The sequence below is a fragment of the Bos javanicus genome, chromosome 3 (genome assembly GCF_032452875.1).
Source record: "Bos javanicus breed banteng chromosome 3, ARS-OSU_banteng_1.0, whole genome shotgun sequence".
Classification (NCBI taxonomy): domain Eukaryota; kingdom Metazoa; phylum Chordata; class Mammalia; order Artiodactyla; family Bovidae; genus Bos; species Bos javanicus.
In genome coordinates, this window is record NC_083870.1 from 31,627,009 (window position 1) to 31,650,528 (window position 23,520).

Genomic DNA, 23,520 nt, shown 5'->3' on the forward strand with positions numbered 1-23,520 from the left:
GGTGCATCTGGTCCACCTCCAGGGATGTGCCTGTTCATTCCACGAGCATTTTTGAGCACTAGTGATGGTCAAAACTCATACAGTTGCCAGAAAAGCCGAGGGAAGTAAGACTCAGGAGGTCAGGTTGGTGGGGAAGAAAGATCTCAGAGCAACACACCAGGAGGTGCTACTGGACACAGGAAGTGTGGTGAGGATGCTCAGGGCATGAGCATCAGGAGGGACTGGCATCTGGATTGGGCTGGAAGGAGGAATACATTTTGCCCAGTGGAGAAGGAGGAAGGCCTCTGCAGGCAGAGAGAACAGCAGGCGCAGAGAGGGAGTGTGAAAGGGCCTCTTGTGTCTGGGGGAGGTGAGAAATTTAGGGGTGATAAAGCGTATGTGCGCATGCGTGTATGTGTGTTGTGCATGCACACGTATTGGGGAACAATAAGGGAGTAGAAATAAGTATGTCAGGAGATGAGACTGGAAAGTTCACCTTCCTCTTATCTCTCCAGAGATCAGCAGTTCTATTAGCCTCTGGATACTGTGGGCTACTGTGGTGGGCTTTATTCAGCCCAGCCTTATTTTGAAAATTCCCCTACAATTGATTCCCCTACAATCAAAGGAATTACTGAACTTGTTTTAGGGAAACCCCAGCCTGTTTCTTAGGGCTTTCCAGATGGCTCAGTGGTCATAGAATCTGCCTTCCAAAGCAGAAGATGTGACTTCGATCCCTCCATCGGGAAGATCCCTGGAGGACGAAATAGCTACCCACTCCAGTATTCTTGCCTGGGAAATCCCATGGACAGGGGAACCTGGCAGGCTATAGTCCATGAGGCCGCAGAGAGGCAGATACGGGTGAGCAACTGAGAACGCAGCCTGTTTCTTAGGGTCTGCATTGCCCGAAGTTCTTGGAAGGCCCAGCTATTCACTTCCTCCAGTCCAGCATGGACATCTCTGTATGGAAAGGACCCTGGGAGAGAGCTCCCTCCCACTCCAGGAAGGACTGCACCTACGCCCTCAGCCAGCTCTGCTCCCCCAGATGACTGGCACAGTATCATGCCAGGCAGCACAGCCTGTTCTGGGACCCTCTTTTGCTGCTCCACTCCCAACCAATCAGAGTCCTGATCATTTTTACCTCTAACCTATTTCTCTTGTGCCTCCTCTTCTCTATCCATCCACCACCGCCCTAGCCAAAGCCCTCATCATCATTTCTCTCCTGGAATACTGACTGCAGTAACCAGCTAATTGGTCCCCCTGCTTCCCATCTGGTCCTCCTCAAATCTATCCTCCACACTGCTGGACCAGACTAGATTTTTCTAACATAGATCTGACTGCACCATGCTTCTGCCTGGAGCCCTTCACTGGCTCCCTGTGGCCTGCAGGATAGAGTTCAGCTCCTTGGCTTGGACTCCTAGCCTCAGGCCCTGCTTTGTCCTGCCTCTGGCCTCACATTCTAGGCACAGCTGAGCTCATTCACACCCTAGGTCTTTGCTGCCTGCTGTTTGCTTCTTCTTTTTCTCTGTCATTTGGTTGATTTCTTCTCCTCTTTCCAGACTTAGCTTAGGTGTCATCTGCTCCAAAGCATCTTCCCCGCCCCCTCAGGCTTGACCAAGTGTCCCCTTCCCATGCTTCCCCAACTCTCCATACACACCCCTGTCATCCAATGTACCAGCTCTGTCACCGGGCAGCTTTGTGATGCTCATCTCCAATTCATGTGATAAACGAGAATTATAATAGATCTATCTCATGAGATTGTTTGGACTCTGCTGGGTCTCTGTTGCTGTGTGGGCTTTTCTCTAGTTGCGATGAGTGGGGGCTACTCTTTGCTGAGGTGCATGGTCTCTGGGGAGCGAGGGCTTCAGCAGTCGCAGCACGTGAGCTCAGTAGTTGCAGCTCCTGGGCTCTAGACAGTGTTAGTGGGCTCAGTAATTGTGGCACCTGGTCTTAGGTGCTCCAAAGCATGTGCAATCTTCCTTGACCACGGATTGAACCTGTGTCTCTTGCATTGGCAGGCCGATTCTTTACCACTGAACCACCAGGGAAGCACTCCTGAGATGGCTTTGAGAGTTTGTAAATTTAGCTTTTCTATATCCCTCAGGCTTCAATGACCTGCAAATGAGGTTTAATACGCCTAAACATGAGTGCAGAGCTCATACCACTGTTCATCTTTCTCTTTAAACCATGAGCTCTGAGAAGGCAGGGCTGTGCCTATTTTGTTCACCACCATATGCCCAGACAGTAATTACTATGTGTTAAGTGAAGTGATTGTTGAACTAATGTTAGCGGATGAAGACATATCAGTTCAATTAAAATGCCTGTTTGAATGGCAGACTCTGGGCTAGGGCTCCAGTCTTAACACTTGGGTGGGACGCAGATAAAACATGCAAAGTAAAATGGCACCTTGAGTTGGGACTTCTACTCACTAACATTTGACTTGGGTGAAATGGGAAATAAAAGGATTTTCTAGGGAAAACCAGTCTATAACTCATACCCTCTCACTTCCCTCACCACCATCCTGTCCTGTGTTTCACTTTTTGTCCATTTCCAGAATTTGTAGCAAAGAGAGCCAGCTAATCCTGAACCTGGATGGCAAGACTGACACTGCTGTTGGTTGGGGATTCCAGTTGGTGTGGATGGGAGGAGTGTCCCAGGATGAAAGGGTATTCACTTTCTAGTCAACAAAAGACAAGGAATTTTCTAACTTTTTAAAGCATGTGTACATTTTGTTTTTCACACTAAACCCGGCTGTCTCCATTCTTTATGACGCTGGGCATGATTTAACACATACACTTAAAAAATGGAAGAACAACTTCTTAAATTTGCAGTAAATGTATTGTTCAATAGATTTGATTTACTAGTTATGAGCCATAGAAGAGCTGCTATGGCGATTTATTGTGATGTCTCAGGAGCTGGAGTCCACTGCCTGTTTGTGCTCTAATCCCCATAAAAATAATCTAATGAAGGGAAGACCCATAGTGCATCTTGGCACTAGCTTGGACTGTAAATGCCACACCCCAGTCAGTATATCAGGGCCCCCTTCCCAAAGATGAGACCATGGCAGGTGGGGAGGGGTGGGGCATGCCCCATGGATTTAGTGGGATTTGTTCTGAGCCAATGGTTGGGGTCAAGGAGCAGAGGTATCCGGGCATTGAAGCTTGTGAAAGATTTATAGGGCTTCACTTGCCTCCCTAGTGACTTTGCAGATGAATTAAATGAATGGAAAACCTGTGTGTGTGTGTGTGTGTGTGTGTGTGTGTGTGTGTGTGTTGAAGGGAAGAAAGGACCAAGACTCATAATTCAGAGAGATGCAGAAGGGCCAGTCTCTTGGGAAACACCTCTGCAAGAGAGTCTCTGATTTTGATCTCTAAAGCAACTCAATGTATCTCCTTCCTGTTCCCCAGGGAAGACTTGGGAAGGTGAGGGAGTTTATAGCTGGTGGGGGGTGGGGAGGGAGAGAGATGGGGGAAGACTGTCCCAGGCTGAGGGGCAGCTAGGATTTCCAGGAAGGTTTCCAAGCTTAGCTCTCCGTGTAGGCTCAGCTAAGCAGAGGTGGGGAAGCAGGACAGTTTTTCGTGGAAGGAATAGTGTGAGCAAACACTCCAGGGTTTAGAGAGCTGCCACACCACCAAACCAGCAGGAATACAGGTACAAGGTCCAGGAGCAGAAAGTGGAGAAGCAGACGACCTGAAGACTGGACAACAGCATAAGACACGTGAAGGTATGTCTGCTTAATTCAGAGGGCAGGGGGGATTCCTAAAAGGATTTCAGCCAAAGGGCAACATGTTTGGACGCGTGTTTTGAAAAGATCGCTCTGACTGCTCTGCGGAAAATGGATTAACATACTGGCCTCCTTGGTTGGGTGTCCATTTCTGGAAAACCGCCTGCCTGTCCTTAGCTTTGGCCAAGAAGCACATTCCTGGGTCACCTGCCAGTCTCCTGGTGCCCAATGTTCAGCACCTGTACAGGTGCTGGGTGAGAGCGAGAGGCTGTCCCTGCTCTCAGAAGATGCAGTCCTATATGATAGGCAGGGCTCGCTCTGTTTGAGGAAGTCAGAGAAAAGCATGTGACCGGTGAGTATAGGAGGGTCCCAGATTATAGCTGGAGGGTTAACTGGGGGAGGCAAGAGCAAAAGCCCAAGGTCTGGGTGAATGGAAAGGCTTATCATGCCTGAGGAAAGCTGAGTGCTGGCTAGACGACTCTCTGTCCTCTTCTGAGCAGCACCCCTAGCTTTTCTGTGGGGGTCCAGGGAGAGATGTATTGTGAAAACTGGGTCTGTCTAAGACCAGAACTTTCTGTGATGATGGAAATCTCCATCTATACTGTCCAGTGTGGTAGCCTTGAGTTACACGTGGCCACTGAGCCCTTGAAATGTGACCAGTACAATTAAAAAGAAGATTTAAAAAATGTAATTAATTTTAGCTTTAATTTAAATAGCCTTTGTGGACTGGGGTGGTGGTGGTAAGGAGAGAGTGGGACGAATGTAAAGAGTAGCGCTGACATATATACATACCATATGTATATATATATATGTATATGAAGCAGCTAGTAGGAAGCTGCCATATAGCACGGGAGCTCAACTGGGTGCTCTCTGATGACCTAGAGGGATGGGATGGGGGATGGGGTAGGAGGGACGCTCAAGAAGGAGGGAAATATGTATACATATAGCTGTTTCACTTTGCTATACAACAGAAACTAACACAACATTGTAAAGCAATTGCATTCCAATTAAAAAATAAATTGAAAATAAATAAATAGGCCCACATAGTTAGGGGCTACCATATTAGCACAAATCTAAGATGTGAGATCCTCATAGACAGTTCTACCAAATCCTGAGCGTGTAGGACATTCTTGTCAGACAGTCTTATTTCTTGTGCCTGAAGGCAGCATGGTAGAGAGCAGGGCCTTGAACATTGGCATAGTCAGATGCAGGGTTTAAATCCTAACTGTGCCACCATATGGGTCAGGATAGGCTTACTACTTGAACATATATACCCAAAGTTCAGTGGCTTAACATAATAAAAATTTGGTTTTTTTCCCCATTCATTTCATAGACCAACTAAGGTTAGGAAGGACAGAGGATGAGATGGCTGGATGGCATTACCAACTCGATGGACATGAATTTTAGCATGCTGCAGGAGCTGGTAATGGACAAGGAAGCCTGGCGTGCTGCATCCCTTGGGGTCACAGAGTTGGACATGACTGAGCGCCTGAACTGAACTGAGCGCTGAAATGAACTGAACTGAACTACTCCACACAGTCATCCGGAGACCCAAGATTCTTTCTTATTGTGGCTCCACCCTCTTCCAGGTCCTTGAAATTCTCTCTATTCAGCTAGTGGATAGAGGGGAAGAAAAGCACACGTAGGGTTGTTCTGGATATTTTTTATGGATCCGGCTTATACTACCTTTGTCAGGATTTAGTCACAGAAGCCAAACCTAATCACAAGGGATCCTGGGAAATGTATGGTAGCTGTGCCCATGAAAAAGATGAACTGAGTTTGGTTAACATCTAGTCAGACTCTGCCAGGAGCCTGAGAGGCTATAGTCCATAGGGTTGCAGAGTCAGACGTGACTGAGAACTGAGCATGAAGCCACAGTCTCTGCCACAGGTACCTGCTAGCTATGTGACCTTAGGCCTCAGTTTTCTTATCTGTGAGATGGAGGTAGACTAAGAATTGATGAAGGTGAAATGAAATAACACATGTGAAAAATGCTAAGTTGAGATTCATGACTGATTTTTGCCACTCAGTTTGGGTCTCATTTCAGTTATTAGGCAGCAATCCTGCTGACACCAAAAAGCTTGCCCATGGAGACACCACTGCATGGCATTTAATTCGTCTTTCTTTCTCTCCAAGAAGCAGGTCAGATTTTGGAGAGAATTCAGGAAGCCCTTGCGCTTGCCAAACCCAAGGACTAGCCCTTAGGCACAGATGCAAATACTGCCCAAATGGTCTTAGTGTCCTGGAGTCAGGGAGGAAGACATCTCATTCCTTGGGGAGATGGATTTTGATGCCATTGGAGGGTGCAATTACTGAAATATTTACAGATGAAACTGCATGTCATCTGGAATTTGCTTCAAAATTATCAGGGAGTGGTGATGACCATGGGTATCGATAAGACATGACTGGCCTTGAGTTGGTATTTATCAAAGCTAAATGGTGGGTTCATGGTGGGTATTTTATACAATTCTCTGTTCTTTTGTGTGTGTCTGAAATTTTCCATAACAAAGAACTTCTTAAGGGCCCTGAGGATCCTTCTTTAACAGGCTTTGCTGAGAAACCCAGAAGCCTCTTATGACCTTGCAGTATGGAGACAGTGGCTGGACTGTGTTTATTTACTTGTTGACTCATCAAAGCAATTAACAGTTTTGCAGCTGAATCTCCCACAAACCCAGTGAGGCAGAAACATCCAATCCCAGCCTTGAGCTCTAAAGAAAAAGTGAGCTTGAGTATGAGTATCATAGAGGTGCAGTGCTGTGAGAGTCTTGGCTGGTACTCATGGGCTCTGTCTGCTTACCAAGAACAGGTTGGTATAAAAACTAGTGTACAGATCAATTCATCAGAACACTTTTGCAAAAGCTGAAGACTTGGATTTCTAGCTTCAAAATTCAGAAACAGCCCACCTTGTTGCTTATGTTAATAGTTGTATCAATGGGGTCAGTTTTTTGAGTGGACAGTGACTCTGTGGAGTTAGGAAGACTTCTGTCCCCCTAAAACATACTCTGTTACTCAGATGGAGCCTCAGATCTACTCTATTTCATGACCTTGATTTTCATTATGCTGTTAAAATGTGAATACTGTATCTCTGGACAGGATAGATACTTACACATTAGTTTAAATGATTTATGAGTTCTTGCTCACAAGGAAGGAATGGAGAGAAGTAGGCAATTACAGAAATAGGGTGACACAGGATGGAGGGAGGCGCAAAATAGAAAAGCATCTAGAGACAAATTTCTCTGATTTCACACATTTCCTAGGGTCTTGATATGAAGAATAACAAGGAAAGAACTTGAGTGACCTGTCTGAACTTCTTTACAAACAAGCACTATAGAGAGCTGAGCCTTAGACTTAAAAATGCTAGGGTAAAGTCATACAGGATCTTGCTGTGATTTTAGGTAATAGAGTGTTCTGCCTATGTTTTCCTCTAAGAGTTTTATGGTTTCTGACCTTATATTAAGTCTTTAATTCATTTTGAGTTTACCTTTGTGGATGGTGTTAGGAAGTATTCTAATTTCATTCTTTTACATGTAGCTGTCCAGTTTTCCCAGCAGCACTTATTGAAGAGACTATCTTTGCCCCATTGCATATTCTTGCCTCCTTTATCAAAGATAAGGTGCCCATAGGTTCATGGGTTTAATCTATGGGCTTTCTATCTTGTTCCAATGGTCTATATTTCTATTTTTGTGCCAGTACCATACTGTCTTGATGACTGTAGCTTTGTAGTATAGACTGAAGTCAGAAAGGTTGATTCCTTCAGCTTCATTAACATATGTAAAATAAATAGTGGGAATTTGATGTATGACTTGGAAACTCAAACCAGGGCTCTGGGCAACCTAGAAGTGTGGAATGGGGTGGAAGATGGGAGGGAGGCAAGAGGGAGGGGACAGATGTATACCTGTGGCTGATCCATATTGATATACGGCAGAAACTAACACAATATTGTAATTATCCTTCAATTAAAAATAAATGAATTAAAAAGAAATGCTAGGGTAAAGTCAATTGCAAACTTATGATACCATCCAATATTTTATTTATAAATGCATATGAAACAAAAGCATTGCAGATGATGACTGCAGTCATGAAATTAAAAGCTGCTTGCTCCTTGGGAAAAAAGCTATGACCAACCTAGACAGCATATTAAAAAGCAGACACATTACTTTACCAACAAAGGTCCATCTAGTCAAAGCTGTGGTTGTTCCAGTAGTCATGTATGGATGTGAGTTGGACTAGAAAGAAGGCTAAGTGCTGAAGAATTGATGCTTTTGAACTGTGGTGTTGGAGAAGACTCTTGAGAGTCCCTTGGACTGCAAGGAGATCCAACCAGTAAATCCTAAAGGAAATCAGTCCTGAATATTCATTGGAAGGACTGAAGCTGAAGTTGAAATTCCAATACTTTGGCCACCTGATGTGAAGAACCAACTCATTGGAAAAGACCCTGATACTGGAAAAGATTGAAGGCAGGAGGAGAAGGGGATGACAGAGGATGAGATGGTTGGATGGCATCACTGACGCAATGGACATGAGTTTGAGTAAGCTCCAGGAGTTGGTAATGGACAGGGAAGCCTGGCGTGCTGCAGTCCATGGGGTCACAAATAGTCAGACACAACTAAGCGACTGAACTGAACTGAACTGAACTGAATTGATGAAACATGTTATATGCATTATCTAACTCAAACCTCATGAACCCTGAGTCAAGATAATCACTATAATCCATTTTACAGGTGAGGTAACTGAGGATCAGAGAAGTAAAGCAGCTTGCCCAAGGCCACACAGCTTGTAAATTAGAGTCAAGATTTGAAGCCAGGTTTATCTTGAGCCCATGTTCTCCCTTCCACTGTCCTGGGTTTCCTATGTGGTTTACACACAATTTTATACTTAAAGTTGAACAAGCTTTGGTCTTGGCATCTCTTTGTGTCAAGCCTACGTTTTGGCTAATGGGTTTTTGACGAGCTGTCTTGCAGGGTTTTATGGCGAGCACAGTCACAGCTGCAGGCAACCAGGTACATTTCCAACTGACCGCATCCTGGCTGTTCCCAAGGAGGTGATATTCTGGAGATGTGATTGACATTCTGCCAGAAAGGAAAGAAAAGACTTCCCTAAAAACCAATCTTGTTCAAGAGCAGAACACTGGCAAGGTCTCTGCAGGCAGCAGTGACTGAGGTTCTCTTTGTAGATCTGAAAAGGCTGGAGGAGGGGGGCTTTGGGGCTCTTTTCATCTAGGATCAGCCAAATATCGAACACCCTCATCGTTTCTCTCTGGCTTCACGACAATGCTTAAGCTCAATCAGATGGAACCTGGAGACTGACCAGTTGAAAATTTTATTGCATATTCTCAGTTATGTAAAATCAAGGGAGCTATGAGAAAGAAAGTTAAAATAAATTCCTAATGCAAAGTTCTTGAGCATTTGTAATGTGCTGAGCATTGAGCTAGCATGTTTAGAGATGGTTAAGATGTGGTCCTTCCTTAAACAGCTTAAAGTCAGAGAAGGAGGCTGCTATGCAAACAACCAAGGTAATAACTATATCCAAGGTATTCAGGAAGGACTGTGGGAGCCCAAGTGGGGAATGGTTAGTTCCTCCTGAGGTGTGGATCTGAAATGAATCAATATGCCTTATGTGACCTTTGGGCTGGGTATTGAAGGTCTGGGACTGAGTGGAAGTTTGCTAGGAAAACAGTAGAAAATAGGAAATATGGCATTTCTGGAAGACAGGACAGCATGTACAAAGGCATGAGAGTGTGAAAAGATGTGATTTGGTCAAGTAGGAGAGAACAGGGCTTTATGATGGAAAGAAAAACATGTGTGAGTGGAAGAAGGTAAGGCCAGAAATGAAGTGCTGGATATGACACAATTGAACAGGGCGTTTTAGAGGAAATGATCTTTTGGAGAAGATTGAAGGGGAGTGGCGAGATGACACAGAGGAGTGCCTGTGTACAAGGATAGAGATCCGTGGTACATAATTAGTGGTCAGGGAGAGTTCAGGAAGGAACAGTCAGCACCTGAATGAGCTTGAAATCAGGGACTCCCATCAACCCTCCAGGGAAAAGGGCAAATGAAGAAGCAGAGAAGACAAAGGACAGAGCCCTGGGAAACATCAGCACAGAAGCAGAAGGAATCACCAGGGAAGAAGAAACAGTCCCTGCACCTATAATCTGTACCTTCAGCCTCTACCCACCCTCCTTCAAATGGTCACCAGCAAAAACTGAACAGATGAGTAGTATTTTTTTTTCCATCCAGTCCCTGTGTCCTCCTCATAAGAAGGGGACACAGGCAGTAATATCTATGGCACAGACCTTGCAAGGAGTCCAGAACATGTTGGCTCCTCAACTTAAGGCTGATATGTTAAGCCTGATACAATCCAAGGACTTTCAGTGCTGCTTTGGACCCCTTGGATGGCCTTCCCAGGCCTGGGCATTTAGAGCTCCCCCTCCTGTTAGCGGGGCTTCCCAGGTGGCACAAGTGGTAAAGAACCCACTTGCCAATGCTGGAGATACCGAAAACGTGGGTTCGATCCCTGGAGCAGCAGGATCCCCTGGAAGAGGGCATTGCAACCCACCCCAGTATTCATGCCTGGAGAATCCCATGGACAGAGGAGCCTGGTGGGCTATAGTCCATGGGGCTGCAAAGAGTCAGACATGACTGAAGTGACTTAGCACACATATACTCCTGTTAGTGGCTTCCTCAATCCCCAGCTGTGGGACCCTGGAAGAAGCCACTTAACCTCTGTACATTGACTAGCTGCTCAGGGACTGGAGTAAATACATTCTGATGGCCCTGAGTAAATGCTCCTATGCCCAGCTGTGGGAATAAGGGACAGGAGGCAATGGCAGGTTCAGAGCCAGAGGACTCCCAAGCCCAAAGGAGACTCAGTGAAAATGAAGGGCCCCTACTAAGGGACCCCTACTGCAGTCCCTCCCTGCAACTTTGCCTTCATAAAGCTGCATCCACGTGAGCATCTAGCATCCTTACTTACTCCCCCAGCATAAAATTCCCCCGGGACATGCTCCATGGGCTTCTGACATGATCCAGCCCCTGGCTTACCCCTATTCCTGTGGCACTTCCTTTACTCCTCATCAGAGGTCTCCCTCTTTGGGGCTGAAAAACAACCACTTCATCCAGGTGAGCGGAACCCACCCCCAGCCATGGCCTGGCATTGTTATCATTGTATGCACAGAGGTGTGTGTCTGTCTGTTTTGTGTATGTCTTGTCCCTCTACCTTCCTCTCCAGGCAGATTTCCTCACACTTCCTGCGGGCACCAGTCCTTCCCTGAACAGCAAAGATAAGCACCAGTTATATTTCCCTTTCTATGTTCGGGGCGCCCTTCTAAGTGCTTTAACTGTGAGAACTGTTCATCTTCCCCAGATCCTGTAAGGTAGATAGTTCTATGTATTTCTATTTTGTGCTTTCCAGGTGGCGCTAGTGGTAAAGAACCCTACTGCCAATGCCCTCCTCCATGGAATCTTCCTGACCCAGGGATCAAACCCGCGTCTCTTACATCTCCCGCATTTCCTGAAATGACTTAGCATGTGGGCACATTACTATTTTAGAGATGAGGAAATCAAGGCACAGAAGTTCAGGAGCTTCCCCAAGATCACACAGCAGGTAAACAGCGGAGGCAGGGTCAAACTCAGGCAGTCTGACTTCAAAGTCTGTTTATTTACCTCCAAGATACACAGCACCCTGAATATAGAAAGCCAGCAACCCTCAGAGGTGCAGTTCCACCCTCCAAATTCCTGCCTTGTCAAGGGGAAGATTGGTGAAGTAGTCCAGCCGCAAGCAATGAGGGTAGAAGCAACCCTTGCTGCTGCTGCTGCTGCTAAGTCGCTTCAGTTGTGTCCGACTCTGCGACCCTATAGACAGCAGCCCAACAGGCTCCCCCGTCCCTGGGATTCTCCAGGCAAGAACACTGGAGTGGGTTGCCATTTCCTTCTCCAATGCATGAAAGTGAAAAGTGAAAGTGAAGTTGCTCAGTCGTGTCCGACTCCTAGCGACCCCATGGACTGCAGCCCACCAGGCCCCTCCATCCATGGGATTTTCCAGGCAAGAGTACTGGAGTGGGGTGCCATTGCCTTCTCCGAGAAGCAACCCTTATGGACACTCAACGGCACAGTTTCTAAGAGCAAACCTGAGCAGAGCAGCCCTGGGAAATCCCCAAGCAGACACCAGCTCCAGCAAGTCAGCAAACTTGGAGGCTGCAGACTTGGTGGGGCAGCCTCTTACCCCCACAGTCCACACAGTGACAAGCTCTGCAAATAGCAGCCAGAGTGAAGGGACTAAAGAAGAATCCTCATGTGTGCACAGCTTGGAAAGGACACACAGATCACAGTTGTCCATAGGAGCACCATCTTTAAACAGAAAAGATAGCTGGAAATACGCCCTGAACTCATATGTGCGTGCGCTCTCTTTCTCTCTCTCTCTCTCTCTTCTCTCTCTCTCTCTCTCTCACACACACACACACACACACAGCCATGGCCAGCTGATTGACTGAACAAATGCCTTAGCTGTGCTGGTGGCAAAGGAAGGAATTCTAGTGCCCTGGCAGCTCCTAACTTTCAGTTCCTATTTAGAATATCTGAATTGGGAGCATCGACAAGCTCCCAAATTAGCTTTTTAAATAGAAGCTGAGAGTTAAAGGAAAAGCGGCCGTGTCATGGGGGAAATGCAAGTGAGTATCCTGGCCAGGCCAGAGGGAGAGAGGGGAAGGGCGAGACCAGGCAGTGCTGGAAAGATGCAATGGAGGGCATGGAGCCCAGGCAAGGGAAGCATCTCCAGGCAATGGCTCCTTCAGCTGCTGGAGTCAAGGGGCCTCCCTTCTGCCCATCACTTGCTCTCTCTCTCTCTCTCTCTCATTTTCCAGGTCACCTGGTTGTGAGAAGAGCTGGTAAGTAACAACCACACTGGCCTAGACTAGAAATCTGTCTTTTATATTTTCCTCTAGATCTTCTCAACAGAAAGGAGAATACAGTCTACAGCTACTTCCCTTAAATGATGAGATGTGAACCCGGGAGGAATGGATCCAGAGGTGTGTGTGTGTTGCAGGGCAAGGTGGGGCAGGGGGCGGGGGGTGTCCTGAATCAATGTCCTGTCTTCAAACAAGGCTGACCAGGCACAGGAGAGCACAGTTGTCCCACAAGTATATCTCTCTGGAGGAGGAAGATGCTCCCAGCTAACTGTTCTTGGAAACCTCCAAGCTTTGGGGCAGACCCAGCCCCTAAGCTACCTGCAAGATGCAAAACAAAGATGGGAATGCACCAGAGTTCAAACCCGGGCAGAAATAAAATGTGTTTGTGCTAAGTTGCTTCAATCCTGTCCGACTCTTCCCAACCCTGGACTGTAGCCTACCAGGCTCCTCTGTCTATGGGATTCTCCAGGACTGAATACCGGGGATCTTTCTGACCCAGGAATTAAACCCCAATCTCTTACGTCTCTCACAATGGCAGGAGGGGTCTTTACCACTAGCGCCACCTGGGAAGCCCTAAGAAAAAAAAGCACTGAGTTTTAACTCTCCCAAATTGGACAAGGCTGAAGGAAACTGCCCCTCCCCAGACCTGCTCACCCAGAGTTTGAGAACTCTCAGGGGTCACAGCAGTTGTGAGAAAATTAGCTCTTATCCAGGGATGGGAGGAGGGAGGTGGGAGTAGAGCCAGGGCCTTCCCCGAATTCTTCCCCCCGTCTGCCAGGGAGTGGCACTGTTGTTAATCATTATTACTGTATGCAAATCACTATGCAAATCCCACACCGCTCCTGGGGCTCCTGGCAAATGCTAATAGAGCCTACGCCCAGCTCTTCAAGGGCCAACTGTACACCTTTCAGACAGACAAGCTGAAGGGGGCTTTGCGGGGAGTGGAACGAATGGGTGAATGAGGGCTTCCGAGCCAGCCAGGAGCCCGCTGGGGCTCAGGCCACCATGACTCACCCCACCTCTTAATCTAGAACAGGGCTAAGGGTTCTCATAAAAGCCAGAAGCCTCGTTCGGACACAGAGAGGTTCTTTCCCAGCCCCCTTCAAGCACGCCCGCCCCTTCACCGCACTCTGCTTTTCCCTCGGTCTCTGTTTCACACCCAAAACTGTGGTCGCTCAAGCTCTACGGTTCGGTCCCTGCTGAGGCATGGAGCTGCCTCGCCTCCGGAGCGCCAGGCGATTCCGGGCATCCAGGCCGAGATCTCGGAATTCTGGACGCGGGGACAGCTGGAGCCGCTTGGGTTGACACCGTTCGAGCGTACTGAACCCTCTGCGAACGCAGGCCGAGAGTGTGGGAGTCTGGGCCATATACCACTCTCTTGGGATGCTCTGGGGCTCCATCCGCCCGACCTCTTGGGCACTTGCCGACTGCACGCTCCCCATCCTGGGCCGAGCCACCGGGCAGTTGGGATCCTTGGGCTCCGGAGAGGGATCGAGGGACCGGGCGGACTCGGGTTGAGAGTTCACGCTCCCAAGTCCAGACTTTGGGGTCTAGGTACTGAGTCCACGTGGAAGGATAGGAGGGCGAATCCCTACCTTCGGGTCGTGCCCCTTGCGCTCCGGAAGAAGAGCGGCTCTTACGTGGGGCAAGGGCATTGTGTGTCCCCCCGGGACCTCTCCAGCCCCGGCACATCAAGCTCACGGCCGCGGCGAGCTACGAAGCTTGCGCGGTGACGGGCTCCAACCTCCCCAGGTGGCAGGGCTCGGCCGCAGGCAAGTGCTGATGCCGCGTGGACAGTCGGCGAGAAACAGACACCCAGCTGGGTCCACACACACCCCACGCGCGCACACACTGACGCTCCCTGTCACCTCTCCCCGAGTCCCCAGCACACACGCCTCCGAGCTCACACTCACGCCTACTCCCCGCTCCGCCTCCACGCCCAGGCCGAGCTCACCTTGCCACGCTCACCCCCGTGCCCACCCTCGCTGGCACACGCGCCCACACCCGCGTCGGCACACTCCGCCACCTCCAGACACATCCTAGGATTCCTCCACTGGCCCGGGGAGACGCACCAGGCTCTGCCTTGTCTCCCTGCCCCCCACCCTGGCTCACGCGCGCGCCCCTCTACACACACATACACACACACACAGCACACACACACACCCTCGCGCGGGGAGTCACTCCCCCTAGCACGCCCTCGCCCTGGGCACCCTCCCGCGGCGAGCCTCCGGGTCCTCCTCGTCTCTCCCTCCGCGCTCTCGGGCCCGGCCTGGAGCCGCTCGGTCGCCGGGGATCTGTCGGGAGGCAAGGGCGCAGCCTCGCCGCCTCCCCCGGACTCTCCTCACCGCCCCGCCCGCGCCGCGCCCCCATCGCCTCCCCCTTCGGGAGAGGGACCTCGCCAGGCAGCCGGTGGCCCGCCGGGCTCCGCTCCGCGCGGCGCCGGCAGCGGCGGGGGCAGGGCGCGAGCGAGGGAGCCCGCGAGCCCGCGAGCCCGCGAGCGGAGCGGCGAGGCGGGGAGGGGACGCGCTGCCGAGCCGGGGCTGGAGCGACGGCGGCCGCGGCGGCGGCGACTGGGGAGGGAGGGCCCCACGGACAGACGGACGCACGAACGGACGGAGCGAAGAAGGGAAGGAGAGACTTGGCTCGCGAGGAGGAGCGGTGCGAGCGGCGGCCGCTGGGCGCTTCCCCGCGCTGCTGGGTGCTCTGCGCCTCCGCGGCCCCCGGCTCCCGGCGGCAGCTTCCTAGCGCGCGCGGGGCGCGGGGTGCGGGGCCCGGGGCTTGCTTCGCTGAAGGTAAGAGGGACGCGACCGAGCCTTTTGGAGCCAGGAAGCGCGCTCAGCGCTGCTCCCACGCCTGTTGCTCCGGCTGCCCACGCGGCACCCTCCCACTCCCGCACCCGGGTGGGTGGGCGCTGGGGCGCCGGAAGGATTGGGGGTGGGGCTGGCGCCGTGGGGGAGCAAGGCAGCCGGCCCGGAGGCGTCGGTTCCCGCGGGCTGCGGAGCCACCTCCGGGCAGCTAGGCGCTGTGAGGTTTGGAGGTGGGGGTGTGAACCTCTGCCCTCCTTCCATTGGCCTGCCTTCCCTCCGGGGTGCCAGAGGCAGCGCCCCGGGATCCGGCGGCAGGTGGCGGCGGCTCGCTCGGTCCCTCGCTCCTTCTGAGGGGAGAAGGAGAGAAATGGCTGAGGGTGGAAGCGGGGAGCAGTTTGGGGCGCTTTACAAAGTTCTTCAGCCGGGCGATCGGGCGGTGTGCCTCCCATAGCCTGGAGGCCCGCACATCTGGTCCTGCCCGACGCCGCTTGCCCTCGGCGAGCTCTGGGAAGGGTCTCTGAGCAACACCAGGCGCCAGAGTGGCCGGGGGGGAGGCCGTTGGAAAGACTCACTTTGCGAGATGTTTACACTAGGAATGAGGTGCGGAAGGGACTGGGCAGAGAAGTTACCTAGAATCAACTAAATTCCTGCACTTGCTTAGTGTTGACATTTGAATCGAGTCCAAGATGTTCTGCTTTTATCCCGGGCAGCGGTGATATGTCAGCAACAGGCAGAGGTTCTGAACCTGGAATCTTATAGCGAAGAGAAGGCTCGGTTATATTTCTTGGGAGAGGGCGCCTGAACTTTCTCCCGATCCTAGGTACTAGGCAATCTTTTCAAGACCTGGTTCTATGTGGTTCGTGATGGTATTTTGCATGAATGTAACAGAGATGGTTAAATTTATGCCTTATTTACCATCACTTCAAGGGAACCCGGATATTTAATGTCTGTAGAAAGGGGGCCTGGGCCAGCAGGAATTGAACGCAAAGCATGTGTACCTTTTTCCCATGTGGACATGTTGGCACAGGGGCTGGAATAGACGTGTTTATTTTCCCGTCTCTACTGGAAAGCAACAAAATGCAAGTGCACAAGGGACCCCCAGAGGAAGTACGATTAGCGGCTTGCTCCCTTTCACTGTTGAAGAGGCTGGAGAAAAAAATCAAGAGTTCAGAAAAGTGCCCTGGCCAGCCTAGGAGAGGCACTGCGGGAGAAGAGCATCTCTGTGTGTGTCCCAGGCCTGCATCCCAAGGATCCCTATCTCGGCACCCTACCAATTTCAAGGCTGCTTACCCAAACCCTGGGGGCACAGGAGAATGCCCTCTAGGTTGTCAGGACCCTCTGCTCCCAGACTGGCTCCATTCTGGGCTGAGTGAAAAATTATGGAAAGTAAAAGTTTCAAGAGATTCTCCATACCCAGTAGTCTGTCGAGGTCACTGAAGGGTAGACCTTGGTGACATGCTGTTTTCATTGCCTTGTGCCTGTGCTTGGGTTAAGTGTCAGTCCCCAGGACAGGTGGTCTGCTCACTTTGCGCACGTTGGGCCCTCTATCTCTGCCACATAAGCTGGCTAACAGGGCTGCCTGTTTACAGCAGGGGGAACGTTTCCCTTTTCTAGGATTTTTTTCTTCCCCGCCTGTGTCATTTCAGCACTCACCTGTTTCAAATGTCTCTTCCTCATTCTCCCCCCACCCCCATCTTTCCCACTGTCAAACTCTTCTGCCAAAAACAAAAATAGCTTCAGATTTTTCATTTGTAAGGCGTCCACGTCCTAGTAAAACCTTGGCATTTGAGGCCTGTGCAGTGCTATTGGCTGGAAATGGGGCCGCACTGTGGTGCCTGTTGCAAGAATTCATACCCAGGTCGGCTCCAGGAGGCGTTGGTGCCTGTCAGGGGGCGAGTGTTGTGGTGAGAGTCTTGGAGAAGCCCTGCTTGAGCTGGGTAAAGCCTGCAGGGTTGTATGGAGGGGATGGCTGGCATGGCCACAGGCATGGGACACTTTTCCTCCACTTCCAAACAAACTCTCTCTCTCACACACAGAAGTAACAATAGGGTGATTCCTCCCATTTTGGTACCTTTTACCAAGGGGACAGGGCTTGAAGCTTCGGAGACAGCCTGGCCTTCTTTGGGAAGATTGTCCTGGTTTAATACATGGGATAAAAGTTTGACTGTGGGACCAGAGGCTTTTATGATAGATAGAGAGGGACTGTTCTTCCTTCCCCAGTTCTCAATTATTCATCTGAGAGTAGTTTGTAAAATACCCAGAGACTTTGGAGAAGAGGAGATCGGTATGAGGAGGGGAGGGTAAAGTGATGGGATTCAGCGTGGCAGCAGCAGGTACCAGGGAGTGAGGCTTGGGAGTCAGGATGAAACAGCACTGGCAGAATGGAAGTGGGAGGGCTCCACTCTCTCAGGGTATACAACTGCATACCTGGCCCAAGCAGAGTATTAGAGGGGTACCTGCTGGTTCTGTGGTCTCTTACTCTTTGCCACAGGAATCCCCCAAGTTCCTACCTTTCTTAGCTCCATCCTGGGATAAAGCAAGGATGTTAAGAGTCAGAGGTCCAGGGCCCAGGGTCTGGAGCCCAGGCCCCTTTTCCCTCCAGGGGTGTAGCCAGGGGTTCTATGAATGAACTGGGCCTTTGATTGCCTTGAGTTCTAAGCAATGCAGGTTGTGTGGCCCTTTCTGGGCACCAGCCTCATCAGAAATTCCCAGAAGTGCCTCTGTTAAAAGGAGGCTCAGATTAACTCTGTCCCCTCAGCAACAAACCCAGAGGCTCTACTGCTTGCTTTGCAGGGGACACCATGAGGAAGAGCTCTTGGTGAGACCTGAGCTACAGGCTTGATGTCCTGGATCCAGTAGAATCAAGGATTGTTTGTGCTAGAGATCTCCTTGTCACTTTCTTGTCCAGTTATCTCGTTTGACAGACGAGGCTTGTGAGGCCCAGAGGATAATGATGGCTTGCTTTCACAAGTGCAGGTGAGAATTAGAACGGGAGTGCTGGGCCTTCCAGACCCCATGCTTTCTGCTGCCTGGGGACAGGGTGGGCAGAGCCTGCATCCTGCTCTCTCCCAAAGGACCTTTGGTATTTGGTTACACCTAGGTTAAGGAAGTCATTTGGCAGTGAGCTGCCATGCCATGCTGCCATGCTATGTCACTTCAGTTGTGTCTCTTTGCAACCCTATGGATTGCAGCCTGCCAGGCTCCTCTGTCCATGGGATTCTCCAGGCAGGAATACTGGAGTGGGTTGCCATTTCCTCCTCCAGGGGCTCTTCCCCACTCAGGGATCGAACCGGTGTCTCTCATGTCTCCTGCACCAGCAGGCCGGTTCTTTACTACTAGCACCAACTGATCAGTAGCCTATTGGAAAATCGTCACCTCCTATATACACAGAACATAGTCACTTTGAAGGAGTCTCAGCTCCTTTCCTGAAGCTTGTCAGCATAAATGCCCATGTCATAGGATTTTTGTGGGATTAATTAACTGTTGCTGCAAAAAGTGCTTAAATCAGTGCCCACTGCATAGTCAGTGATCAATAAATGTTAGCTAAATCTGAATTGGAATTATCTTGTGACCAGTCTTTAAACTGCAGGCTTTCTTCCCAAACTTCTCTTGCTCCTCAGAAAACCTGGCTAAGTGTGTGCTTAGGGACTATAGATTCTCCTAGTAGCCTAAAGGAAATACAGGGAGTTAAAAGGGTACATTTCTTGAAGAAAGATATAAAATACATGGGATGTGTTCCCCAGTCTTCTATCAGCGGTATGTGGATTACTCATTGCCGTGGGTAAATGATCCCCCTGTTCTTTCCTCAGTTCCCGTAATCAAGAGCTCATCAGGCCCGCGCTGTTTTTCTATTCTCTGACTGGTGACATTTAGAGGGAATGTCACTGTCATTCCCGATGTCTTCTGTGGCACCTGAATCAACCTCCCTTTCTGAGGAAGCAGAAAGTCCTGTGAACATGCTCCTTAGCACGCAGAGGGGAAACTGAGGTAGAGGTCGGCTCCTTGGGAAAACACAGAGCTACAGTGAGTCAGAGGTACTTAAATTGGGTTCATTTTGTTTAGATCTGTCTTCAGAGTTTACTGAGTGGAGAGAGAATGCCCAGCCTTAAAAGCCCTGATGGTGTGGAATAAAATCGATGGATTACAATTGGCATCTATATAATCTGGATTCCCACCTGTCCTTTATTGTGCCCACCTTTGGGGATCATCGGTAGGTTGGGCACCTACTATGTTACCTCCTGACTTGTCATGTAAAGATAGAAGCATCATGGCCTTTACCCTTAAGGAGCTTCGTGTGGGATGGGGAAAGCAGGGAAGAGGCCTGGCTATCCCCTCGAACTCCACATTGAGACGGCCCAGGTTTAAATCTCCCTGCCTAATCATTACATCCTTCAGCCAGTTATACCTCCTCATGCTTCATTTTCCTCATCTGCAAAATGCGGACAATGGTGGCGTCTGCCCCCTGTGGGTGTTGCTAGGGTGGATTGAAGTGGTCCATGCCATGTAAGCATGTGACACTGTGCTGGCTGGCAGTCAGCCCTCAGTAAACATCACGTAATATTCTTCTTACAGGAAGACCTTGAGAAGCAGGATCTCAGGGCATGTGGTGTGGGGTCAGACTGCCTGTCCAGGGCTGTAGTCCCTGTCCTTCCCCCTTCCAGCTGGCCGACTGCTGAATTTCAGACCTCTTTTTCCTAGGGTTGCTGGGAGGATTACATGAGCTGATCCATTGGAGACAGTGCAGTGCCTGGCATAAAGTCAGCGCTCAATTACTGTTGGCCATGATGATAAGACTCGTGGAGAGTGTCTGTAACCCAGGCGAGAGGATGATAGGTGCTAGGGAAGAGGAGCAAACAGAGTGCCAAGAGCCCAAAGGAGGAGAGACTTTCAGCGTGGGGAGAGGAAGACGCATCAGAGAGAGAGCAAGGCACAGGGGAGATTCTAATAGGAGAGCTGGGTGAAGGGGAAGCATAGTCCCAACAGAAGGAAGAGTGCCCACAGACAGACCCCCAAGGACTATGCATGAGCCCATTTAGGATCTAGGATAGGTGCCTGGACATGGGGCTGGAATGATAAACCAGGATCCATTTGTGAAAATGCCAGAATGCCAGTCCAAAGAGTTCAGACTTGATTTGGTAGGCAATGGGAAGATCTTGCTTTAGGGAAATTAACCTGAGCAGGATGGATTTACTTGGAACAGGAGAAATGGGGGTTGGAGGAATGAGAGACAAACAGACAAACGGGAAAGAGGACTCAGGGAAGCGAGGCCTTATGCGGGCAGAGACCTGCTGTCTCATTATTTGGCAATTATTTGCATCTTTGGGTGCAGTAGTAAGGAAGATGGCCAAGGTGACAGGCTGGGGGTTAAGGATGCTGTGAGCAAAAGGTGAAGACCAGCTTTTTGCAAGGTGGTAGACCCAGCTTCCACCTGTCCAGTTTCAGAGATCTCCAGGTGGCAGAGTCCAGGGGTGGCTCAGGAATGAGAGGAGGGAGAAATCTGGAAAACTTGGCAGAGTTGGGAGTCAGGAGAAGCAAACAGGGTTACAAGGAAAGATGAGATCAAATCTCCCTACGAGACTCAGCTTCTGCCTCATTTATTTAAACCAGCTGAATTCCAGAGGGTCCAAAGAATTCTGAGTCAGGATTGGCTCTGTGAGATCAGTTTAGGATCTGGGAAAATGAGCGTGTCAACCCCAAACAATTCCCTGTTGCTGTTCCGTGTGTTTCTGTGTCACCACGTGTCTCCCCACAGATGGTATACATTTGGGGATTGCAGACTCATTTCACTACCGTCTTTAAAAAGCCAGACTCGAGAAGGTAAATCTGTTTCCCAAAGCCAAATATAATTCTCCATGCCACTGTTCCCTCCATCCATGCAGGTGATGGGAAGTGTGTACACAGCCCGGTTCAGAGAGCGGTGAGTGAAGGGCCGAGGTGGCCCAGCTCTGGAAGAACCTCTGAGGGTGGAGTGGGGCCAGGTGAAAGAGGCTGGCATGGGAAAGGGTATTGTTATATAACCTGAGGGAGTTAGGGATGGTGGGCAGATGGAGACGGGAGGCGAGGAGTCTGGAGATGGCAGTAAGTGTGGATCAGCTTCCTCTGGGAGGAAGAAGGACAATGCTTGGAAGGCAGGTGAACCAAGAATCCAAGAGTCCTTTACAAGGTGGGGGAGGAACCCTAGCCTCCCAGCCTCTCCCACATCTTTCTATTATGGCTCTGAGAGCGTGACTGGACATGAGGTTGCCAAATGTCCCAGCTGAATGTCCCAGAGGGTAGCACGCCACCAGGGTCAGCCTTCGCCATGGAACTTGGGGACAGAACTCCACCAAGTTCTGGCATCTCAGAGAATTTTCCAGAGTCCTAGGCAGCCCCAGCCTCCTCACCAGTGAGGAGTGGAAAGAATGTGTTTCCCTGATCTCCCCCCTCCATGCCCCATTCCTGATTGCCCTTGTGGGTGAAGAGAGAAATAAAAATTAGCATGTTTATCCCACTTTTAAATTCATTTAATGAGAACTCGTTTACCCTCTCCCAATTTAAATTCGTAATAACACCATAACCTTTTGGAGCTGATTATTACCCACGTCTTCTCAGATCTTTCTGCTAAAGAGGTTTTCCCTCCAAGTGCTCCTGAGCCCTCTTGGAACTTGACAATTTGTCAGGCAGTCAACAACATCTGGTGATCCCACATTGCTGCAAGACCGGGTGTGAATCAAGTCTCCTCTCTTTGGTGGGGACTTCAGTTCCATTCATTTCCCTTCCAGACGTTTGCTGTTTCACTTCCTGATGACCCTTCCCTGTATCCCATCTACCCTCCAGGGGCAGACAGGGGACTCACGGTTCTCTGCTTTCTCCTCCTGTCTCCAGGGGTTGCTGAACTAACTTCCAAGCTGGTGTGCCGCGTGGCAGAGCAGTGGCCGCCCAGGAGCTGGAGTCACCATGGCGGCCGGAGTCGCAGCCTGGCTGCCCTTCGCGCGGGCTGCGGCCATCGGGTGGATGCCAGTGGCCAACTGCCCCATGCCCCTAGCCCCGGCCGACAAGAACAAGCGGCAGGATGAACTGATTGTCCTCAATGTGAGCGGGCGGAGGTTCCAGACGTGGCGGACCACGCTGGAGCGCTACCCAGACACACTGCTGGGCAGCACGGAGAAGGAGTTCTTCTTCAACGAGGACACCAAGGAGTACTTCTTCGACCGAGACCCAGAAGTGTTCCGCTGCGTCCTCAACTTCTACCGCACTGGCAAACTGCACTACCCGCGCTACGAGTGCATCTCCGCCTACGACGACGAGCTGGCTTTCTACGGCATTCTGCCCGAGATCATCGGTGACTGCTGCTACGAGGAGTACAAGGACCGCAAGAGGGAGAACGCCGAGCGGCTCATGGACGACAACGACTCGGAGAACAACCAGGAGTCCATGCCCTCGCTCAGCTTCCGCCAGACCATGTGGCGGGCCTTCGAGAACCCGCACACCAGCACACTGGCCTTGGTCTTCTACTACGTGACTGGCTTCTTCATCGCCGTCTCGGTCATCACCAACGTGGTGGAGACGGTGCCGTGCGGCACGGTGCCCGGGAGCAAGGAGCTGCCGTGCGGCGAGCGCTACTCCGTGGCCTTCTTTTGCCTGGACACAGCCTGCGTCATGATCTTCACGGTGGAGTACCTCCTCCGGCTTTTCGCGGCGCCCAGCCGCTACCGCTTCATCCGCAGCGTGATGAGTATCATCGACGTGGTGGCCATCATGCCCTATTACATCGGCCTCGTCATGACCAACAACGAGGACGTGTCAGGCGCCTTCGTCACGCTCCGGGTCTTCCGCGTCTTCAGGATCTTCAAGTTCTCGCGCCACTCCCAGGGCTTGCGGATCCTGGGCTACACCCTGAAGAGCTGTGCCTCGGAGCTCGGCTTCCTCCTTTTCTCCCTCACCATGGCCATCATCATCTTTGCCACTGTGATGTTTTACGCCGAGAAGGGCTCCTCCGCCAGCAAGTTCACAAGCATCCCCGCCTCGTTTTGGTACACCATCGTCACCATGACAACACTGGGGTAAGTCGGAGCTGTTGTCCTGGAGAAGGGCGGAGGTTGGATTGACGGGGACACTGTGGATGGTATCAG

The 23,520-nt window shown here is 50.6% G+C and overlaps 1 protein-coding gene and 1 long non-coding RNA gene across 3 annotated transcripts in view; both read left to right on the forward strand.

Annotated features, from left to right (window-relative positions):
- LOC133244120 (uncharacterized) overlaps nt 1–23,520 on the forward strand; it is a 315,193-nt gene that overhangs the window by 26,675 nt on the left and 264,998 nt on the right. The window lies entirely within an intron of this gene.
- The window catches only part of KCND3 (potassium voltage-gated channel subfamily D member 3), a 222,000-nt gene continuing 220,597 nt past the window's right edge, over nt 22,118–23,520 (forward strand). For both annotated transcript variants that reach the window (XM_061410810.1, XM_061410811.1), the window contains exon 1: nt 22,118–23,451. In XM_061410810.1, the coding sequence (XP_061266794.1) occupies nt 22,346–23,451 (1,106 nt within the window). In that variant the 5' untranslated portion in view covers nt 22,118–22,345. The remainder of the gene's footprint in view (nt 23,452–23,520) is intronic.